The following is a 20,968-nucleotide window of genomic DNA, read 5'->3' as shown; positions in this document are numbered from 1 at the left end:
GCACGGCCGGAGTCGCTTCTCCGGGGCCGGAGTCGCTGAGGGACCAGCAGCGGGACCGGCCGCCGCCGGGTCGGGCTGCGGGGACCGGGTACGGGCGAGCCCGCGGTGTGGCGGGGCTCCCTCCGCACGGCCGGGCTCGGAGCCCTCGTCCCGGGGCTCGGTGCCGAGCGGGCGGCAGGTCAGAATTTGCCCGTTTGTGTGGAGTTTCTTACCCCCGAAACACCGAGCATCCCGGTGCCGGTAACCGCACGGTAAGGAGGAATTCGGCACACGGGGAGGGAGAGCGGGGGAAGCTCCCGCTATCTCGGGGTGCTCGGCCACTGCCTGCTCCGGTTTGGGGGTTACCGGGACCCTCGCTCCATCACGGCCTTAGTGTGGTCGGGACACTCCCGCCGTCGGGTTTGGGGTTTGGGGGTGTCGGAGCCATCCCGCTCGGGGGTGGCCGATACCGGCCGTGCTGCGGCTGGGGCCGCAGATAAGCGGGACCTCCAACGGCCCCGCTGGGCGCCGTGACACCGGCGCTGCCCCGCCACACGGGGGACACGCGGGACACTCACAAACGGGGGGTTCAGTCCCCCAGGACACTCCCCCAGGAGGGGCTGCCCTGTCCCACTGCCCCCGCGGGGTGCGGTGAGACCCCCATCGCTCCCCAGGCCGCCCGGGTGGTCCCGGCAGGAGAGCCCGAGCACGGCTGGCTCGGATCGGGGCCGGGAAGAGGCTGTGCTCGGGGTTCCCTTTGCACTGTCGGGGATCAGCAGAGGGATGGAAGTTATTGCACAGAGTGGGGATGTCGCAGGTCAATGAACCGGGTGACACTTTGCATGCTGCCCTGCTGTTCTGGGTCGGGAGCTGCCCCACCCCAGGGCACGGCTGTGGAGCTGAGGAATGGCACAGCCAGCACTGGCAGCCAAGAGACTGCTGTGAATATTTGGGAGAGAAACACCCGGGAAGAACTGCTGAAACCAAGGCATGGCATTGGCAGAATCCCGGAACACCACAGCACCGAGGAGGTTCTGCCACTGGGACAGTGGGGCCAGAAGGGCTGATTTTGGGTCAGGTCTTTTCCTGCTTGTATTTCCCATGCTTTGCTGAAGGCAGGGCCAAGGAGGCAGCTGGGATGAGGGGCAGGGGAACACCTTTGGGTTCATCCCTCAGCAGACACAGTTTATTCCTCAGCAGGAGTCGGCAGAGCCCTGAGCACCGGCTACTGCCGGCTGTGCCACGGCAAGTTCTCGTCGCGGAGCCTGCGCAATGCCTTCGGGAAGGTGCCCGTGCTGGGGGAGAACTCGGAGAAGCAGCGGCGAGTGGACCAGGTGTTCTTCGCCGACTTCCAGCGGCTGGTGGGTGTGGCAGTGCGGCAGGACCCCGCGCTGCCACAGTTTGTCTGCAAGAAATGCCATGCCCAGTTCTACAAGTGCCGCAGCGTCCTCCGGACCTTCATCCAGAGGGTGAATGCCTCGCCCACGGGCCACGCCAAGTCCAAAGGAAAGTACGTGGCCTTTCTTGCCTCCCGGGAGCAGCGCCGTGCCGTGCTGCCGCGTGGTCCCTCCGTGAGCCCCAAATCCCACTGTGCCGCTCTGGTTTTTGCAGGAGCAGCGGGGTCCAGGCGCAGCCGGGTATGGAAGGAGGTGCCTCCTGCCTGGGTGAGTGCCCACTCCTTTTCCTTCTGCCACAGCACCAGCGGAGGGCTGCGGTTGATGGGTGGTGAGAAGTGACCACATCCAGAGGGGTTCTGGCGTCCTTTGACACGGCTGGTTATGGTTCTCCTTCCTCCCTCTGGCTTTCCAGGAGAATCTTCACCTTCCCGAGCTGGGCCAACAGGCAGAGGCTCACCTGGGGGTGGGAAGAGCAGGCAGAGCAGATTTGGGTGGCAGTGCCAGGCCTTTCCCAGCTGCTGTTGGACACTGGGAACAATTGGAAATACCCTTTCAGCTGTGAATGATGGAGGGAGGTGGTGCAGCTACTGTCCCTGGAGGTGCTTAAGTAAAGACTGGGCGTGACAGTGCTCTGCTGTGGCTGACAGGGTGGTGCTTGGCCATGGGTTGGACTCAGTGATCTCAGAGGTCATTTCCAGCCTCGGTGGTTCTGTGATCCTGGCAGGCGCTCCAGCCCTTTGGGCTGGCTCCCACCTGCCTTCTGGGACATCCCTGGGGGGAACAGATCCACATCCCTGTCCCCTCCATGCCCAGGCCTGACTGCGCTGCCTCTCCCCTGGCCAGTTGACCTGATCACGTCCAGCCCGCAGTGCCTGCACAGCCTGGTGACGTGGACGCACGCGCACGCCGGGAGCTGCGCCTCGGTGCCGGGGCTGCGGAGCGTGCTCTCCTCCGAGTACTGCGGCATCATCCGCGCCGTCTGGGGCTGCGGGGACGGCCACGACTACGTCATGGACACGGACTCGGACTGCAGCTCCGTGCTGCTCGACAACGCCTTGTCCGTCAAACGCGAGTGGAGCAAGGGCACGGCGCAGCAGCGCTTGACTGACAACGGGGCCGGGGCAGACGATGCCGAGGCCGTTCCCACTCCCAAAGCCCAGCATGCTCCAGTAAGGACAGCTCCTTGCCAGCAGCCCGCCAACAAAGGGACCACGGCGGTGCCACTGAATGTGGAGAATGAGCCGCCCCAGGACAGGGATGGGTCTCCCTCGCAGCTGGACAGCGCGGCCTCCGTCCGGGAACAGGCCCTGCCGCAGCCCGTTTCCCCGCTGAGCACTGCCACAGGTAAGGGATTTGCTTCCTGATCTCCTCCCATCCCTCGTGGGATGGACTGGGAGCTGGAGAAGTGGCTCAGGGAGCAACAAGGGGCTGGGGCCTCTCCTTGGAGACTGCTGTTCCTCACTGAGGGCACAGATCCTTCTGGGAAGTGCTCAGAGATTGACCCCTGATCAGGGAGGAGGATGCTGAGCCGTGAGAAGGGACAGGGGAACACAGGGTCAACTCCTGTGTGCTGTTCCCCCTCTGACAGAGGGGAGACCCTGCTGCCAGGCTCTTCCTGGGGATATGGAATGGCCACTGGTTCCTCAGCACCATTTGCCAGATTTTCTTTTGGTTCAGCCCTGAAGTTGGGTTTCCCTGCTGTGCAGCAGCTGATGCTGAATCCTTCTGTCCCTGAAGGAAAACTGCTGAGTGGGTTTGGGCTGGCTGCACTGCCCCAAACACCACTTCCAGAAGAAAGGGATTAACACCCATTTTGAGTTCCAGAAGTGGGGCTGTGTTTAGCTCCAGCACCCACAGGAGATGCCTGCTGCTGGACACAGGAGTGGCGGCTGGGACTTGCCTGGGGACAAATCTTTCAGTTACAGGTGTCACAGGAGGAACCAAAAGCTGCTCCTGGGAGCTGCAGGGTCAGGGTAGAGCACAGGAAGAGCTGTTTATGGGCAGAGGGGATAGTTTGGTTTAAGCAATCTCTGATTGCCCTGGAGCAGTCGGCTCCTCCTCAGCCGCCGTGGGTCTGCTGCTTTTCCTTGTAACGCACCGTGTTCTCCTTCATTCCCTAGGACAGTTGAGTGGGAAGCAGGTTCTGTCTGCAACGTCGGATGAGCGGGTAAAAGACGAGTTCAGTGACCTTTCTGAGGGGTGAGAGAAGAGTGGGTTTAAAATAGCCTAAATGTCTTCTTTGCCAGTGGGAACTCCCCAGCCCCAGAGCTCTTTTCTCCACCAGCACCGGGGGCTCGGAGCGGTGGCTCTGCCGCAGCCGTCACGTAGCTCATGGCACTGAGGCTCTGAGCTCCCCCTGTGCTCTGGGGGGTCTGCACACACCTGTGCTCCGTGTTTGTGGGCTGCTTCCAGCAATCCTGGCCCTGTTTTGTCCCCTCTCTGTGCTGGGGAAGGAGCCGTGCCGGGAGCTGCTGCTGCAGCCCCTCAGCCTCCGGGCAGTTCCCGCTGGGGCTGTGGGAGAGCAGCGGGAGTGGGGATGCAGGCCCGGGGTGGCACGTGGAGAAACCACCCTGTTTGCTCCCAGGAAGAGCCATTAACTGGGAAACAGGAGCAGGAGGGACCTGGCAGCTCCACGGTCTGCTGTAAATACACGAATCCAGGCATTCAGAGTCTAAAGGGCCAAGTGCAGTGACTCCAGTGTCAGCTGAGCCTGTCAGCTGTCACATTAAAAGGGCCACAACAATTTATTGCCTATTTCCTATTTTCAGGAATTAATTGCTTCTTGTACGGCTTAAGGCCTAAAAGGAGGGGAAAAGTCCAAATGTGGTTGTTAAATTTGAGGGAATACAGAATGACCCACAGCTTCATTAACCTGCACCAGACTATTATGTGACATTCTTGCTCCACAAAATTCCTTTTCCCAGTGGAGGAAGCGGCAGCCACATCCCTCAGCCATGAATAGATCCTTTCAGTAACAGCCGTTTTTTTGTTCTCCTGACAGTGGTTTGATTATTCTTGCAGAGATTTAGCCCTAAAAGGACCTGGTTTGGGTCTTTGCTGTGTTCACCGGCGCTGTGTTGGCTTGGGGAGAGGACGGGGAGGAGAACATGTGGAGCAGCTGCTGTGCTGTGCTGTGCTGTGGGGGAGATGGATGTGCTGGGAATGGGGAACTGCTGGTGCCCAGGGTCAGCCCGAGGTCACCTTGGTAAAGGGCAGCTTCTCTCTCCCAGGGACTTCTTGAGCGACGATGAAAGCGAGAAGAGAAATGTGCAATCTTCAGATGACTCCTTCGAGCCTTACCCCGAGAAAAAGTGAGGGGCTCTCAGGGTGGGTGGGGGGCTGGTGCCCACCCTCATGGGGCCAACATGTCTTTCCTTATGGCTCTGTTCCCTACACATTCCTGGGGTCACAGAGATGTCCCCAAGCTCCCCACTTGGTTAAATTGGCTGGGCCCTCATCCCCAGCCTGGCACAGCCACAGCCCGGCTTAGGTACCTGGGGCTGTGTGTGCTCCTGCTCTGGCAGGTCACAGCCAGGTCTAACAGCTGGGGACACTTTGGGGGGTCTAAAACCAAGATCAAGTCTTAAGCCACTGTCCTGGTTCTTTCTTGGAGGGTTTCTGGCAAGAAAAGCGACAGTAAAGAAGCAAAGAAGGCGGAAGAGCCCAAAATAAGGAAGAAGCCGGGGCCAAAGCCAGGCTGGAAAAAAAAAATCAAATGTGAACGGTAAGGAGAGTCTGTCAGGGCTGGGCTGGGCCACAGCCCCAGGCCCACAACACCTCACACACCTCTGCTTGCAGGGAGGAGCTGCCCACCATCTACAAGTGTCCTTACCAGGGCTGCACCGCTGTCTACAGAGGGGCCGATGGCATGAAGGTGAGCTGGGGCTCTGCTCCTGTCCCACACCGGTAGCTCCCAGTACTCTGGAACCACTTCCATGTGAGCAGAGGATCCCTGATGGCTGTTTAATTCCCCACCCTACACTGCAGGAGGCAGTGAGCCACTAAAAGGAGCCTGCTGAGAGTCCTGGCCTTTTCCAATCTGCTCTGGCTCTCCCTGTTTCTCCTGGAAGCCTGCCACTGGCTCACAGCCACCCTTGGAACAGGCTCCACCATGTCCAGCTAAAGCCCCTGCTGCCAGGGGTAGATTGGGATGCAAATCCTGGTTTTGCACGTGGTGGTCTCTGTGTTTGGGGATCCCTGTTGTTCCCTGTCAGAAGCTCTGTCCTCACTTTGCAGAAACACATCAAAGAGCACCACGAGGAGGTGCGGGAGAGGCCCTGCCCTCACCCCGGCTGCAACAAGGTGTTCATGATCGACCGGTACCTACAGCGGCACGTCAAGCTCATCCACACAGGTGTGTCCTGCAGCTGACAGCCCACAGACACCCAGGGCCTCCTGGCACCCTCCTTGGAGGTGCTGGGGCTGTGGGGGCACAGGGCACGGCGTGCCTGTGAGCACGGAACAGGCTCCTGTGCAGGGGACACGAGGCTGGGGAGGGGTTCAGACTCCTGCAAGGAGCTCTGGCAGCTGTGTGTGCAGGGCACATTCCAGGAACTGGGCAGAATCCATGACTCTCTCCTGTTTCCCGTGGCAGAGGTACGGAACTATATCTGTGATGAGTGTGGGCAGACCTTCAAGCAACGCAAACACCTCTCGGTCCATCAGATGCGGCACTCAGGAGCTAAGCCCCTGCAGTAAGTGATTGCAACGGGGATCAGAGGGATCAGTCACTGACCCTGGCACAGTAATTCTGGGATACAAACCCTGCCTGGAGCTGGCAGCGTCCTGGCTGGATCACTTTAAACAGAGTGAATGAGGAGAGGGTCACAGAGCACTTCTGCTATGAGGAAAGGCTCAGAGTGCTGGATGTGTTCAGCCTGGAGAAGATTCCAGGGAGACCTTAGAGCCCCTAGCAGTGCCTAAAGAGGCTGCAGGAGAGGGACTTGGGACAAAGTCCTGGACTAACAGGACAAGGGGGAATGGCTTCCCACTGCCAAAGGGCAGGGTTAAATGGAATATTTGGAAATATTGGAAAGATACTCTTTCCTGTGAGGATGGTGAGGCCCTGGCACAAGTTGTGGATTCCCCATCCCTGGAAGTGTTCAAGGCCAAGTTGGGTGGGGCTTGGAGCAATCTGGGATAGTGGAAGGTGTCCCTGCCCTTGGCAGGGGTGGGATGGGATGTGCTTTAAGGTCCCTTCCAACCCAAGCAGCTCCAGGATTCTGTGATTCCACGAAATGTCCGTTCCCAGCACCTGCTCCAGCCCCAGCGCTCTCCGTGGCTGAGGGAGGCAGCACAGGCTGGTGCTGAGCCCCCTTTGCCCTTGGCAGGTGTGAGATCTGCGGGTTCCAGTGCCGCCAGCGCGCGTCCCTCAAGTACCACATGACCAAACACAAAGCCGAGGCCGAGCTGGAGTTCGCCTGCGACCAGTGCGGGAAGCGCTTCGAGAAGGCCCACAACCTCAACGTGCACATGTCCATGGTGCACCCTCTGACCCAGACTCAGGACAAAGCCAAGCCGCTGGAGCCGGAGCCCATCCTCCTCCTCACTCCTTCAGGGACTGCGGAAGGCCAGGGGGTGAAGCCAGAAGTGACTGCACAGCCCGAGCCCACCTGAGGGCACGGGACGCGCTCCCGGCCCAGCCCCGTAGAAGCCGTACGGCAGAGGAGATTTTTAATCTACGTTTTAGTCTCCCAAAGAACTCCGTGGAATTAGCTTCAGCTTGCTCAGAAAAGGCTTGTTCTCATGCAGTGATTTCCATGCTCACGTCTGATTCAGCAGTGTTGTACTAAGAGTGTCTAATCCCCGGGGAAGGGACGCTGTTGGCAGCACCCCCTTCGTGTCCCCAGCCCCACGCACACGTTGTAGAAAACGAGTTGGCCACAGCTGTTCCCTGCCTGCACAGAGGTGCCCCCAGGGGCTCGAGGGGGACAGTGGGACAACTTTAAGGAGGCATTTTGTTTTGGAAAAGAAGAAAAACAAAAAAACCAACAACATAATTATGATTCCCAAAGCAAGTCTAAACTGAAAGTTTGTAACCTACTTTTTATTGTAACGAGAGCTTCATGGTTATGCTTGTAATAAATTATTTACAAAGTAATTTGAAAAGAATGGCCCAGGTGGGAAGGGTGGCTCCTTGTGTTAGGTGGAATCGAGGTGTTGGGCTGAGTCCATTGCTCAGAACAGTTCCAGCTCTTCCTCCAGCTCCATGTCCACAGCAGGCCGTGAGAAGTGCAGAAGGGTGGCTGCCAGCTCTGGGTCGAGTCTTTCACAGGCGCTCAGAAGCTGGGGAGAGGGCAGGGAGCCGGTTTAGATCTGCTCCTGCTTCCTCCAAGCCAGTTCCAGCAACACCACAGCAGTTTCCTGCCTTCTCAGCCAAGCACAGGCAGAGGAGGGGGAAACTTCCACTCGTGCCCGTGGCTGTTCCTGACAATTCCCCCAGAGCCAGCAGGAATGGCCACACGAGGGCAGGGTTTGATGTGCAGGGAACGGTGGAGGATGTGACCACGAGCACCGGGTGTGACCCTGCTCCCGGGTGGGTCAGGGAGGCACCGAGCAGCCCCAGGTGGGTCAGGGAGGCACAGAGCAGCCCCAGGTGGGTCAGGGAGGCACAGAGCAGCCCCAGGTGGGTCAGGGAGGCACAGCAGCAGCCCCGGGTGGGTCAGGGAGGCACAGCAGCAGCCCCAGGTGGGTCAGGGAGGCACAGCAGCAGTCCCAGCTCACACGCTGGAAGAAAAGGGAGCAGACCTGCACGTACCGGCTGTGTGCTCCCAAAGCTCTGGGCAGGGCAGTGTGGGATGGCTCCCAGCAGGAACTCCCGGGCTGCAGAGATCAGCTCCAAGGGATCCTGCAGGACACGGGAGAGACACGGCCGTGGAGGCAAAACATCACCCTCAGCCCAGTCCCTGCTTCAGAAGAGAAGCAGGAGCCACAACCCCACACCCGGGGCTGTCACAGCTCAGAGGGCAGGGGCGTGTTCTGGGTTTGGGAGCAGCCCTGGCAGCTCCTCTGTCCCAGGGGATGAGGAACCTGCACCAGCTCCCTCTGCCAGGCTGGAGGGGCTTGGAGAAACCTGGGGTAGTGGAAGGTGTCCCTGCCCATTGCAGGGGGTGGAACAGGATGAGATTTAAGGTCATTTCCAACCCAAACCATTCTGGGAGTCTATGATAGGAGAAAAAAAGTCCAGGCTTTGCTTACATGCTCTGTGAGGTTTTGATCTGACTGTGGCAGGACTTCCCCTTCCACAAAGAGCTGGAGCAGCTGGATGTACATCTGGAGTGCCACGCTGAGGAAGGTGGGCTCCCGCTGGAGCAGCTCCCGTTGGAAGCAGGGTGTGAGGCTGGATGGGGTCACACATGGGCTCTGTTAGCTCACAGACACACACAGGCACAAGGCAAACACAGCTGCTGCTCTGCCCTGTCTGGTTCAACACTGCGTGCAGGGCCACCCCAGGAAGTGAAGTCAGCTCCAAACCCTTGTGTCTGTAAAGGCTGAAGGGACATTTATAGCAAAGTCCTTTATCAAAAGGTACAGGGCTCCTCAGACAGCACGGTGCCCTGGTGAGGTGTTCTGTCCTGCACAGCTCAGGTGAGAGCTAACTGTGCTCCCCACAGGCCAGCAGTGCTGTTCCTCCACCACCACATCCCCCTCAGCCCAGCTGGACGGTACCTGCAGAACGCCAGGGGCAGCAGCCGCGTGTGCCGGTCCGAGGCCGCGCTGCGCAGGACACGGCACTGCCCAGGGTCTGCAAGGACAGGGAGAAGCACTGAGCACCTTCAGAGGGTCCCACATTGCCTTTGATGCTCCTGGAGCAGCACAGGGGCTGCACAGTTTCCTTCCAGGCCACGATAAATATGGGTGCTCGGGGGCGGTGACCAGCAAGAGAAGCAAGTTGTCCCCTCAGGCTTTCTCTGCCAGCAGGAACAAGACTGAGTTCAGTCATTCCTGATGATCAGTTGGGTTTGCCATGCTCTGGGACAGAAGCAGGATGTTCTCAGCTTTCACACAAAGTGTTTTTTGTGCTGCTTCCAAAGGCCCAGCAGCCCCTTCTCATAGGGACACTCCAACCCAAGGGATGGGTCACCCGTCCTTCCAGCCCTTGGGGACAGCACTCACCTCTCTCTGCTGAATGGAAGAGAAGTGGCCAGGATGTGCCCCTCTCTTCCAGGCACTGCAGGATCTCCAGGGACCATTCCAGAGACGTCTGAAAATCCACTCCTTCCTGCTGTCAGAAAGGAGAGGTCTCATTCCTCTTGGGCTGTGGTTGCACCAGAGCAGAAAGGGGCCCCCACAAGAGACTGCACATGAAGTGCTCTGCTGAAGGACCTTGAGGATTTACCCCAAGTCTTTCTCCTCACCTGGCAGCCTGGATTCCCCCAGGGGAATCTGGCACCAGAGCAAGGCAGTGCCTTCCTCACCAAACCAGGCCACCACAGGACGCTGAGAGAGGGGAAAGCTGCATCGTGGAATGGTTTGGGTTGGAAGGGACCTAAAGATCATTTCAATTCCACCCAGACCAGACTGCTCCAAGCCCCATCCAACCTGGATTAACCAACAGACCACTGCACATCTGCATCCACCCCACTGGAGAAGCTTCTGTCCCTTCTAACCTTCCTAGTGACAACACATCTTGGGATTATTGTGGGGTTTCTTTCTTTATTACTCATTTCACATGGATTAACCTCCCAGCTCTGTCTGCACAAGATGTTTCTCTCCTCCCTGGCTCTTCCCCCAGACTCTCCCACGGGCAGACTGAGACCAAATGGTTATTTTTGCCTTGAATCTGCTCCCTGATGCCATCTGTGAGGTGACTCCCCAAATGGCTGCACTTCAAAGCTGAGGTGACAGCAAAGGGACAGAAACAAGCCTTCACAGGCAGCAGGATGCTCAGGGCAGGCAGCTGCTGGAAGCAGCCTGTCATCTTTGCTCCTCCACTAAATCACATTAAACCTTTTGGAAACTAATGTTCCTCCTTCCTGGGCAGCCCTTCTCCCATGAAGTACCACATTCCAGCCTGAGGAAAAACATCATCTGACAGATGTGAGATGCTACACAAAAGCTGAGTGAGACACGAGGTTCCTGCACTACCTGGGAGGTGTAAAGTCTGAACAGGAAACTGAAAATAATAAATCATCCAGGAGGAGAAATAAAAGTAGTGAAAGGGGAGATAACGTCAGTGAGAGGAAAACACAGGTTTAATCTGATGGGAACAGAAGGGCTTTCAGCAGCCTTGTCTGGGGTGTTGCTGATCCCTTCCTCCTGGCAGAACAAGCTCCCAGCCTTCCCAGGGCTGCTACAAAGCATTTTTAGGCAGCAAACCAAGCTGATCAGACACATCCGAGTGTCATGAGAATTCCCTCGGGGCTGAACTCACCTTTGGTGCTATTCTGGCTGAGATGAGATCCAGGAGTGAGAAGAACAGCAGAGCAACGAGGAGCTGCAAGGAAAAGAGGCTGCCTGTTAGTTGTGCCTGGAGTGGTGACTTGGAACTCGGCCTTTCCAGTCAGGGAATAGAAACATTTCCCCAGGTACATTCCCAGACTGGACCTGGATGAACCACAGAGTGTTTCACCTGCTGGGACCCCAGTTACCCCCAGCCCTCCCACAGTTCTCAGTGTCCCTGGCACCCTCCAGGAGTTCTCAGGTGAAAGCTGCAGTAATTCCCCGTGTGCCAAGTGCACTCAGTGACTCCTGACTGGCATTTTCTGGCTCCAGAGCAAACAAACAGTGGAGGAGTCAATCCCACAGGAAGAGGAGCACTAAAACCCACAGAGTAAACACGAGGTCCAGGTTCTGCTGTGAGCCTCTGGCACAGGGACAGTTCCCATGCTGAGCTCTGACCCTGGCTCTTCCCTGGAAAATCAAGAGCCAGAGCTGCCAGGGAGCAGCGCAGCTTCCTCCTCAGCAGAGCCCTCCAGAGAATTCCCCTTGCACTGAGGTGATGGGCAGAGCCACTTCCTGGACCAGGCCTGGGAAAACCCTCAGGAAATCTGTCTCTGGGAATCCCAGCACAACTTCCCACAGCCCTTAAAATGCCTGCACTGCTGTCTCACAAACTTCCTGCATCTCCTTCACCTTCCAGCCAAGTTGCCCAAGCTAAAATCCACAAGGACTGCTGTTGTTGGAGGGAGAGGGAACCCTGGCGTGCCACAGATCGAGCTCTCTGTCTCTGCAGGGCTCTCTCCAGCTTCAGTTTATAAAGCAGCTGTTGAACAGCCCTCCCAGACTTCACAGGAGCCAGTCTGGGCTAAAAGTTTAAGTCTGGAATAACTCTGCCTTCAGGATAAGAATTTAGCAAGCGGCAATTTACAGCCACCTTTTGTCAACTATCCACCAGCAAGATTTCCCTACAGGGATTCCCAGGGGTGCAGCACAATCTCAGGACAACTTCCCTCAGTTAGAGACCTCCTGTTTCTGGTTTGCAGGTGTAGGGAAGAACAGACCCATAAAATGCAGCCAGCCTTGCCTGCTCTGCGTCGGTCCCCAGCCTCTCCAGTCTCCCTCGTCCTCGTGGTGACTGCTGCAGGATGGCACCGTGCAGGAAGGCAGCTGAGAGCCAAGGAGGGTCAGAGGCAGGGAAAGCTGCCCCTGAACAGAGGAACCTGGGAAACAGAACAAACATGCCATGGGTTTGCAGGTGAAAAAGGGGGAAAATACTGCTGTGAATGAGGAGGAAAGCAGGGACTTGGGCAAAGGTGCAAATTTGTGACTGGGACAAAAAATAAATAATTCTCTTCATTTTGTTTTCCCTGTAGTTGGATGGTACATGGAGACAGTTATAAAAAAGCCAAAGTCTAGAAGCAGACAGAAGCATTCTCAAATCTCTTTTATCAGCAGTTGGACAGGCAGTTACTCTCTACTACAGAAGCATGTGATTATCACCTGCCATAACCTGCAAGGAGATTCTTACATAAATTCCCAGCTTCTGGAGAAAAGCTGCAGGGCACTGACAGACAGTGTGAGGTAAAGAGGGAAGCAAGCAGCCAGTGAGCAGCTTCAGGAGCCCAGATTCCCCAATTCCAGGGAGAAAAGGGTGTGGCAGCTCCCAGGAATGACTCAAACCCATGCTTAGGCTTTTCCTAACCAGGATCTTCCAACCTCCTCTGCAAAGCTTCCCTTGTCCTCATGGGGAAGCACTCTGACCCACATCACACACAGGGCCAGACTAAATTATTATCATGACCCATTTTGAATTTAAGCCCAACAGAGGAGTCTGTCTGGAGCTGTCCTGCAAGCCTCAGCCCCAGTGAGCACTCCATCCTCCAGGACAGCAGCTCCACACTCCATCCCTCTCACACACCTGGTACTTGAGCCATGCCAGCCCCTCAGTCTGTCCAGCCCTTGTGCAAGTGGAGCCCCAAAGAGTCTCTTCCACTGACAGCAAAGTCCTGGCTCCAGCCTTGGCCACCAAAACTGGGGACAAAGATGGAAAGCAGCAGCATCAGTGGTGGGGTGCTCGGTGCTTGGTTGCAGTCAGGTGCAGCTGCTCAGAGAAAGGGGATTTTCCCCTCTCCTTAGTGAAGAAGCCCAAGTTGTACATGCACACATCAGAAATGGGAGAAATTTCACGTCCTGGAAATGCAGAGGGTGAGTTGTGAGTGTGCTCACACGCACCAAAACTGCAATCCCTGTGTGAAACTGCACACAAGGAGTTACACACGGGAGGGAGAATCAAACCTGGGATTTCTGGGCATTTTGTGATGTAACAACCAGCCCACACAGTGCATCAGAGACCAGGACAAGCCTCCCAGCTCCCCACTCTGACACAGCCCCCATGGCAACGCCACAGGAGCCCAGAGCCAGGATCAGTGATACCGACAGCTGAAGAACACCCTGCAAGCCCCCAAAGCTTTAACAGCTTCTGCTGAATGTTACACACTTGGGTGGTGTTTAACACAAGCTCTCTGAGCTGGTGCTGGATTTCTCCCAAAATCAGAGAAGCAAAATGAGATCAGTCACCGCTGCAGAGAGGAGCACCACGGGACACTTGGTTTGACACGTCGTCAGAGCCTGGCTGACCCCTTCTGCTGCATCCTCGCAGTCCAGGCTGGCATTCAGCAGCCCCTGGAACAGGACAAACGACAGGATGGCTCCACACATCCATCTCTGCTGCTCCAAGTCTCTCCCTGAGCGTGTGTGAACTAACCAGAGAGAACTGTAGGGGTCAGCACGGCTCAGCAAAAGAAACAAAAACCAACAGCTCCTTCCCCCAGCAGCTCTGCTGCATTGTATTAAAATTCACCTCCACCACTTCTTCCTCCTGCTGCTCCCCCTCTCTTTCCTGGCTACTGCTCTCCTGGGAATCACATCAGGAGTTCTCAAAAGGGGGGTACAAAGGGGACACCTCTGTGTCAGGAGGAAAGCTCTGAGCAGGGACAGTGAGGCAGAGGGACAGAAGCAGCATTACCCTGAAGAAGTGAGCTGTGATGTCGTAGGAGAGCGCATACCCCCTGGAACAGACGTTCTTCTGCAGAAAGACATGGAGAGGGAAAGAAAATCATCATTCCTGCCCTCTGGATTTCCTAAGAGCATTTTGGGTGTCTGGCACAACAGGGCTCAGACAGCACAGAACCACCCTGGGAATGCTGAGCAGGAACGTGGCCTCTGTGTAAGGCACTGCCACGGACCTGAGCTGCACAGCCCCTGCACCCACGGTCCAGGATGGCAGCAGCAGATGGATTAACAGCCCTGGGGTGAACAGAGGTTTCTGGCTGTGCCCAATATGACAGCACAGAAGGGCTTGGAAAGGCCAGTCAGGATGAAGAAATAGAAATCAGCTCTCCTTGGAGCACAAAGCGGTGTCCTGAGGGACCTGCAAGTCAAATGACCTTCTCCCAGAAAGCTGCAGGGATGTCCCTGGATGTTTCTGAGGAGGATGAGGAGGATGAGGAGGATCTGACCCCACAGCAAAACAGCTGAAGGCCCTGGCATGACAGAGGGATTGGAGAAGAGCTCGTGCTCAGCCCCTTCCAGGCCTCCACAGAAACACTGTAAGCTTGCCTGTAACCAACTTCACCAAACAAAGTGACTCACAAGGATTTACTCTTAATAGAGTAAAATGCCACCACAATTCCAAATGAATGAATCCAAAAGCCACAGAATCATGGGATGATTTGGGTTGGAAGGGACCACAGGCAGGAACACCTTCCATAGACCAGGTTGCTCCAACTTGGCCTTGAATACATCCAGGGGTGGGGCAGCTACACCTTTTCTGCGTAGTTTGGATGTGACCTCCTTCCCTAAATTCAAATTTAAGGTCTTTACCTAGAGCATTTCCCATTGAGCAATCACCATTTGGCTCACAACACCTACCAGCTCAGAGTTCACAAAACAGAAGAAGCTGTCACAGTCCAACACTGTTTTGTTGCCTTTCCAACACGTGGTGATCAGGGCGGACGCAGGGAGCCCGACCAGAATCCTTGGGCAGGGAAGAATGAAAACTGAGGTTACTGTCAGGGAGGGAATCAGCCTCCCCATGAAGATGTGTGAGCCCAAGAAGGCACATGGAAACACAGCTAATTCCAGTGGGTGCCAGGGAACAAGTATCCCCTGCACAGCTGTCCCCAGGTGAAGTGTCACTGTCACCTGCTGTGCGCTCAGCAGTGGGGACACCGCCCACAGCAGCCTGCCCTGAGCAGCAGTGCTGCTGGAGGCATTCCCAGCTGCTCAGGCCTGCACTCACCTCCTGTGCAGCAGCAGCTCCTGCTGCCTCCACAGCTGCTCTCCCAGAGCAGATCCGTGCTGCCTGCCCGTCAGCCTTTCCTGGAGAACCTCAAACACCAAGGGTCTGCGGGCAGGTGAGCATCCAGGAAACTGCTTTGGCCTGCAGCTCAGCTCCAGCACCAGCTCCTGAACAGGGTGGGGGAAACCAGTGAGGGACACACACCAGCCTGCTCTCAAACCTTCTTTGTTCCTCTCTGAAGCAACCAGAGACCAACAAGACAAAGCTCTCTCAGTGCCACACCTCAGCTCACAGGTGAGAGCCGAATGGAGCCTCGCCAGCTGCGAGGAAGAGGGGAATACTTTGGTCAGGGACTAAACATCCACCTCCCAGTCTGAAATCACCTGCAGCCTGCAGAGAATCTCAGGGCTGACTGACATCTTCGACTGGCCACAGCCACCCAGGTCCAGCCTGAAATGAGGGGACACATGAGGTAACTCACCCTGCTAGCCCAGGGGAAAGACAGCTCAAATACAGTCAGATGCTTCAGATGGGCACTGAGCTCAAACATTGTGCCTTAAATAATCTGTAGCTGAGACAGCAGCTCTCCTCTAACCTCCCTCCTCATTTTCCAGCTCCAGCCACTCCCCTGGGGCATTGGTGCATGTCTGGCCACACAGGCCTGAGTTCAAAGTCAAGTTAAAAAAGACAGCCAGACGAGGGCCCCTCTGTGGCTGCAGCCCCAGACCTCTGCCTCCTACAGCACGATGCTTATGCACAGACTGGTGAGTCACACAGGGCCACCTCCCAGCTCCCCCTTCCTGCCAGACCAGGAGGGAACAGCTTCCCCAGCCCCACACAAGGGACAGAGCACAGCCTCAGGGCCCAGAAAGGAAAGCCATGGCACACAACACCTCTGTGAGGAATCCAGGATGGCGTTGATGATGACTCCACATGCCTTCTCCAGGTCTCCATCACAGCCACCAGCAGCAGAAGGTGCAGGAAGGTACCTCTGATAGATGGCCCAGTAATGGAAATCCTGTCTGCAGTATGGAAAAGGAGATGGGAAAGCTGTTGGAATGGTGCCCTTCCCTTGATGTAAAGGGAAGCTCACACATCAAGAGCCATGAGTGATGATGAGAGCTCAGATAAAAGCACCATGCAAGAACAGACACAAGGAGTCCTCCAGCAGACCCCACCCAGCTCTGGCTTCCAGAAACAAGGGAGGGTTTGTAACAAGTGATTTGGAAGGGCTGCTCATGCAGGGTGAGCCCCACAGAACCAGGGGATGGTTTGGGTTGGAAAGGACCTTAAAGCCCATCCAGTCCCACCCCCTGCCATGGGCAGGGACACCTTCCATCAGACCAGGTTGCTCCAAGCCCCATCCAACCTGGCCTTCCTCGAGGAAAAACACACAAACATCTCATTCCAGCAGTGCTTGAACTCAGGACAAACCACAGCAGGCAACAGGCATTTCCATCCTGCAGCAACTGTTTATTTCCTGCCTGTTTTTCAGTGCTTTTCCCTAATTTTGATGGGAGAGTCCTGGACCATTCCCTTTCCAACAGAGCCCCTCAGCCCTTACCTCTCTGAAGCAGAGAGAATGTCCTTTTCAGGGCACACTTCCAGCTCCATCAGCAGCCACTCCCTAAAAGAAAGCTGGGAAAAGCCAGGATTTAGGAGCAGGGAAGAACAGCAAAGGAAATAACTTGTGCAGAGCAGCCACCTGCTGCCCAGCATAAAACCCACTTTCACTTCATCTCCAGACACAATCCCATGTGGATTAAGAGACATGAAACAAGAGACATCAACCCAAGCAAGTTCCTGTGCTGTTTCTCTTATCAAAAAAATTCAAGCTAAAACCCCACTGGCCTTCAAAAATTCATGTAAATCCCATAAAGTCTGTCTCACACCCCCCAGCCCTTTGACATTTCCTCATCCCCTCCAAGCCCAGATACCAGGATGAACGTGTGCTCTTAGAAATAAAGGTAAGATGAGCCAAGCACCTCAGACAGGCTGTGTGAGCATCAAAGAGAGGTTATAACACAGGGGTGTTCCAGCCCTGGACACTGAGGCAGCCAAGCACAAGGAGTCATTCTAGGAACACCAAAAACTCCTCTGCACAAACTGGTTTTAGAGGAAGTAGGTTACAAAAAAAGAGAGTCTGTCAAGTCATAGACTTTGCAGGGGTGGTACAAAGGCAAAAGCTGAGATGGTTTGAGCCAGGCAACCCAAGGTGCACAGGTGGCTCAGGGGAACATTGGCATTTAGACAAAGCACCAGAAAAGCAAGGAGTTCCAGTTATTTGCCTCTCTGTCACCTCACAGAGAGCACAGCAGGGAGCCAGGGTGATGGAGAGGCCTTTGCTCTGCAGTTCCTGAGCTTCCATAGCTTGCCAAGCTTCCTGCTTTTCCAAGAAGTAGGACACAAGAGTTTTACCTCTGGTTTCCTCTTTCTACCTTATCAGTCCCATCAAATAACACCCAGCACCCATCCCAGCCCACGTGACTCAGCTGTCAGACAACTTTTCAGGTATTTAGTTCTTACTTTCAGGCACTGGGTTCTTTCAAGAAGTTTTTGGTCACCAATAAAGAAATTGCAAAGGGCAGATCTAAACCAGTGGGAATTAGAGGATGAATTTGGGTGATGGAAAAGATTTGTACCTGGAATGCCTTTTCCTTCAGGAGCTCTTGGAATTGTGCTTGCCTCCATAAGCACAGGCTGGCTCTCCTGTCATTCAGAGAGGGGCAGGACAGGGAAGTCCAGCTCAGGGCAGTGTTGGTCTCCTCACACAGGATTCCCCGAGCTTCCAAGCTCAGCCGTGGCACGAGGTACTGCAGCTGCAATGAAAGCAGCACATCCTGCAGGTGGCTGCCTCAGAACCAGGCCCAGAGCCACCTCTGCTCCTGGGGAACTGCCCAGCCAGAGAGGGGAGGGCACAAAGATGTATTTCTACACTGTTTTATTGGTGTTAGGTGGTATTTGCACAGGGACCTGCAGCAGGACATCGGGCTGAGACTGAACTTTCTCATAAGTTACAGCAAAAACTTTTTCCTTTTTACCTTTTTAATCAGGCCAGGAGGAATCAAGGCATAAAACTCTTCGTGAGAGCAGGATGAAAACTTGCACATCAGATAAGCTGCTGCTGCAGTGCAAAACCTGAGAGAGAGAAAAGGAAAGAACTCCATTGTCTGGTTGGTTCCACCACCTCCATGAGCTCTGGAAATCCTCCATGGGAGCCTTCCCAGCACCCCAAAAACCTGGGGGAGCAGGGAGGGGGTGGATGCCCCATCTCACCTCAAGCAGAAGGCAAAGGACTCTTCTGTCCTGCACACGAGCAAGGAGCTCCAGTACTCTGAAACAGAAAGGGCCTTTCCAGGAACAGCCTGAGAAACCCCAAAATCGGCTTCCACTCCAGGAATTAAAGCTCTGCATTCACTTAAGTGGATCACAAAAGCTGCCAGTCCTAAAATATGAGTAGCATGGAGGGAAGGGCCCTGGAAGGTAAAACAAGAGCAGCAAAGATATTTTTGGTAACTCTGTAACATTTCATTCCTAATAGTCTTCTATTTCGTCTCATTGCTCTGTTTTAAGGTTTCACTTTTGATACTGTAATACTTCACTAGTATTATTGTAACTTTTTGTACCAAAACACCTTTCTGAGGGAAAAAAAGAGTCAGGGAAGGAGCTGTTTCTGTTTCTGCTCATCAGTGCTGCAGCAGCAATGGAGCAGAAGAGAGAGCTCACAGCAAAACTGGAGGTTTCTGTAATACAGCAACTTGAAATATTTCACTGTAAATTCAGATTTTGGGATTCTCAGGTTAGCTTCTCTGACAGATAATTTAGTTTATCAGCCTCTTATTTTCACCCTTGCAATATCACAGGGCAGAGGGAATAAACCAATAATAATAAAACCATGCACTGCTGCAGCCCAGATAGGAGTATCTAAATTTTATTTTTAAATTCTTACAGCTGAATTATTCAACGTGGAAGCTTAGGAATGAAACATTCTAGCATTTTTCTTTTGTCTCTTTCCTAAACTTGCCTGGTTTAGCTTCTGTTAAAATGTCTCAGAATGCATTGACCTTCCATGAGCAGTATTTCTGCAGGGAAAAATTCTCCTCACATTACTGAGGGCAACTTCAGACTCTTGGAGCAACACAGGGTATTTTTGGGAAGCCTGGAGGGCACTGAAGTCCCTGCCCAGTGCAGCCCAGACAGCTCCATGCCCCCCAGCTCAGGAAATGGAGTAGGATGGCCTTTAGCACCACAGGATTCCTGGCTGGAAAACCGACCTGGTGATAAATAAGCTGGCAGAGCCTGCCCAGGAGAGCAGGCAGGAGATTCCTGTGTCCACACATCATCTTCACCAGCAGGGAGAGGCACGGGCCCTGCCTGCAGAAGGTGAAACCACAGGCTCATTAAACTTATCCCCATCACAGGAATGGGAAATTAAAAATGTTTAAACACCCTGGAGCTGATCCATGCTTGTCTGTAAACACAGCACAATTATCATTCCATGCACAGGCTGAAAGGAAGGGGCACTTCTGGGGCACCTGAGCAGGGAACAGACGTGCCCCCCACCAAATGGATGGCATCTCAAACACCTGTGTCATCTCAGAAGGCCAGAGTGGCCTCAGAGGTGACAGCAAGGACAGGAGGAGCTGCCTGGGGCACAGGGCAAACACAGGCAGAGGAATAAATGGGATCAGAAAACAAAGCTAGAAGGAATTGCTATGACAAAACCCTGCTGTAAAGCAGGGGCAGGGAGGGATTTTCCCACCCAAATAACTGAAAAAAGCCATCCTCAAAGGGGATCAGGTGGGAGCTGTGTTCAGACACCATTTCCTGGGACTCTTGTTTGTCACAGTGACTCTTCAGGCAGGTATTTAACAGTGACTCATCTGCTGCAGGGCAGAGCAGTGCAGGAGAAGGAGGGCTGCCCTGGTTCCAAGGCACCAGGGATCCCAGCCAGCTCCTCAGCACGGCCTTGTTGCCCAACAAAGTGATTTTCCACTGACACATTGCCCATAATGTTTACAGGCTCTGCTACATCAAGGAGGAGCTGAGTACCAGCAGGGCTCCCAGGGCTGCCTCTCCTCCTCAGCCAGGCCAGAACCCACGGGTCCTTGCCAGGGGGAGGAATTCCAGGAGAAAAGGGATTGGTTTTGCCATCCCCCACGGCCAGGCACTGTTTGGGGGGTGGTTAATCCCTGTCACAGAGCACAAAGCAGAGCCAAAGGCCACTTTGCTGAAGGGATCTGTGACAAGAGAGGAGAAATGCGTTTGATTTGCTCATGTGGCTCAGAGTGCATTCCTTCTTGGAGTGCAGACACTTCACCTGCAGCTGCCAGCCTGGCACCGGGGGTTTGGGCACCCAAAGCCCCTCCTCAGCCCTGCACAAGTGCTGGAATTCTGGTTACCACCCAGTTTTGCTTCTCCTACTCTTGGACTCCCATCTTACCTGTCAGGAGGGTTAAAAGAGGAAGCAGCTAGTAGGGTTTGGCAGAATGATGTCAGCAGAAGATCAACAACCTGAAACAAAAAGCACCAGGAATAAACTGGAATAAAACCCTCACTGCTAATTCCTGCTTGTCAGGCTGGACGCCTAAACCTAGTTTTCTGCTTTGTATGTATTACATTTCCTGATGTTAAAGCAAGGAAACAAACTGGGTAATGAGATTGGCTACAGGTTGTACAGATCCACTGCCACTAAGGGTGGAAAATCAAGCCCATAACAGCCCAGGAATGACCCCAGCACACAACAAACACCCAGACAAAGCTGCTGAGGAAAGCCTTGCTCCTCACAGGACAGCTCTGGTAGAAAATATCTCCAGATCCAGCAACTTCCAGGTGGTTAAAACACAGGAATCAGTGTCTGTGCAGGGCAGGATAAGGGAGACAAAAGGAGAAATGCATTTCCTGCTCTGGC

At 54.8% G+C, this 20,968-nt stretch overlaps 2 protein-coding genes across 8 annotated transcripts in view; one reads left to right on the top strand and one right to left on the bottom strand.

Annotated features, from left to right (window-relative positions):
- The first annotated feature begins 787 nt into the window (after positions 1–787).
- On the top strand, positions 788–7,476 carry ZNF276 (zinc finger protein 276). Its single transcript, XM_015639544.1, has 11 exons — positions 788–809; positions 1,123–1,489; positions 1,591–1,643; positions 2,220–2,720; positions 3,497–3,575; positions 4,607–4,687; positions 4,990–5,100; positions 5,175–5,250; positions 5,613–5,730; positions 5,971–6,070; positions 6,707–7,476. Exons 1-11 carry the CDS (start codon positions 788–790, stop codon positions 6,990–6,992), a joined length of 1,794 nt encoding a protein of 597 aa, XP_015495030.1. The 3' UTR covers positions 6,993–7,476.
- The window catches only part of FANCA (FA complementation group A), a 32,406-nt gene continuing 18,839 nt past the window's right edge, over positions 7,402–20,968 (bottom strand). For 2 of the 7 annotated variants that reach the window (XM_015640237.1, XM_015640240.1), the window contains 20 exons: positions 20,501–20,571; positions 19,332–19,431; positions 18,334–18,533; positions 18,099–18,195; positions 17,700–17,876; positions 16,622–16,695; positions 15,951–16,079; positions 15,441–15,507; positions 15,058–15,224; positions 14,688–14,793; positions 13,783–13,842; positions 13,335–13,439; positions 12,676–12,788; positions 11,842–11,977; positions 10,750–10,812; positions 9,492–9,600; positions 9,045–9,120; positions 8,574–8,715; positions 8,134–8,223; positions 7,402–7,661 (listed from right to left, as the gene is read on the bottom strand). In XM_015640237.1, the coding sequence (XP_015495723.1) occupies positions 7,554–7,661; positions 8,134–8,223; positions 8,574–8,715; positions 9,045–9,120; positions 9,492–9,600; positions 10,750–10,812; positions 11,842–11,977; positions 12,676–12,788; positions 13,335–13,439; positions 13,783–13,842; positions 14,688–14,793; positions 15,058–15,224; positions 15,441–15,507; positions 15,951–16,079; positions 16,622–16,695; positions 17,700–17,876; positions 18,099–18,195; positions 18,334–18,533; positions 19,332–19,431; positions 20,501–20,571 (2,190 nt within the window). In that variant the 3' untranslated portion in view covers positions 7,402–7,553. The other 5 variants (XM_015640238.1, XM_015640239.1, XM_015640241.1 and 2 more) reach the window with 5 other exon arrangements.

This window comes from Parus major, chromosome 11, assembly GCF_001522545.3.
Source record: "Parus major isolate Abel chromosome 11, Parus_major1.1, whole genome shotgun sequence".
Taxonomy (NCBI): Eukaryota; Metazoa; Chordata; class Aves; order Passeriformes; family Paridae; genus Parus; species Parus major.
This window is presented reverse-complemented; position numbering and strand designations above follow the sequence as displayed.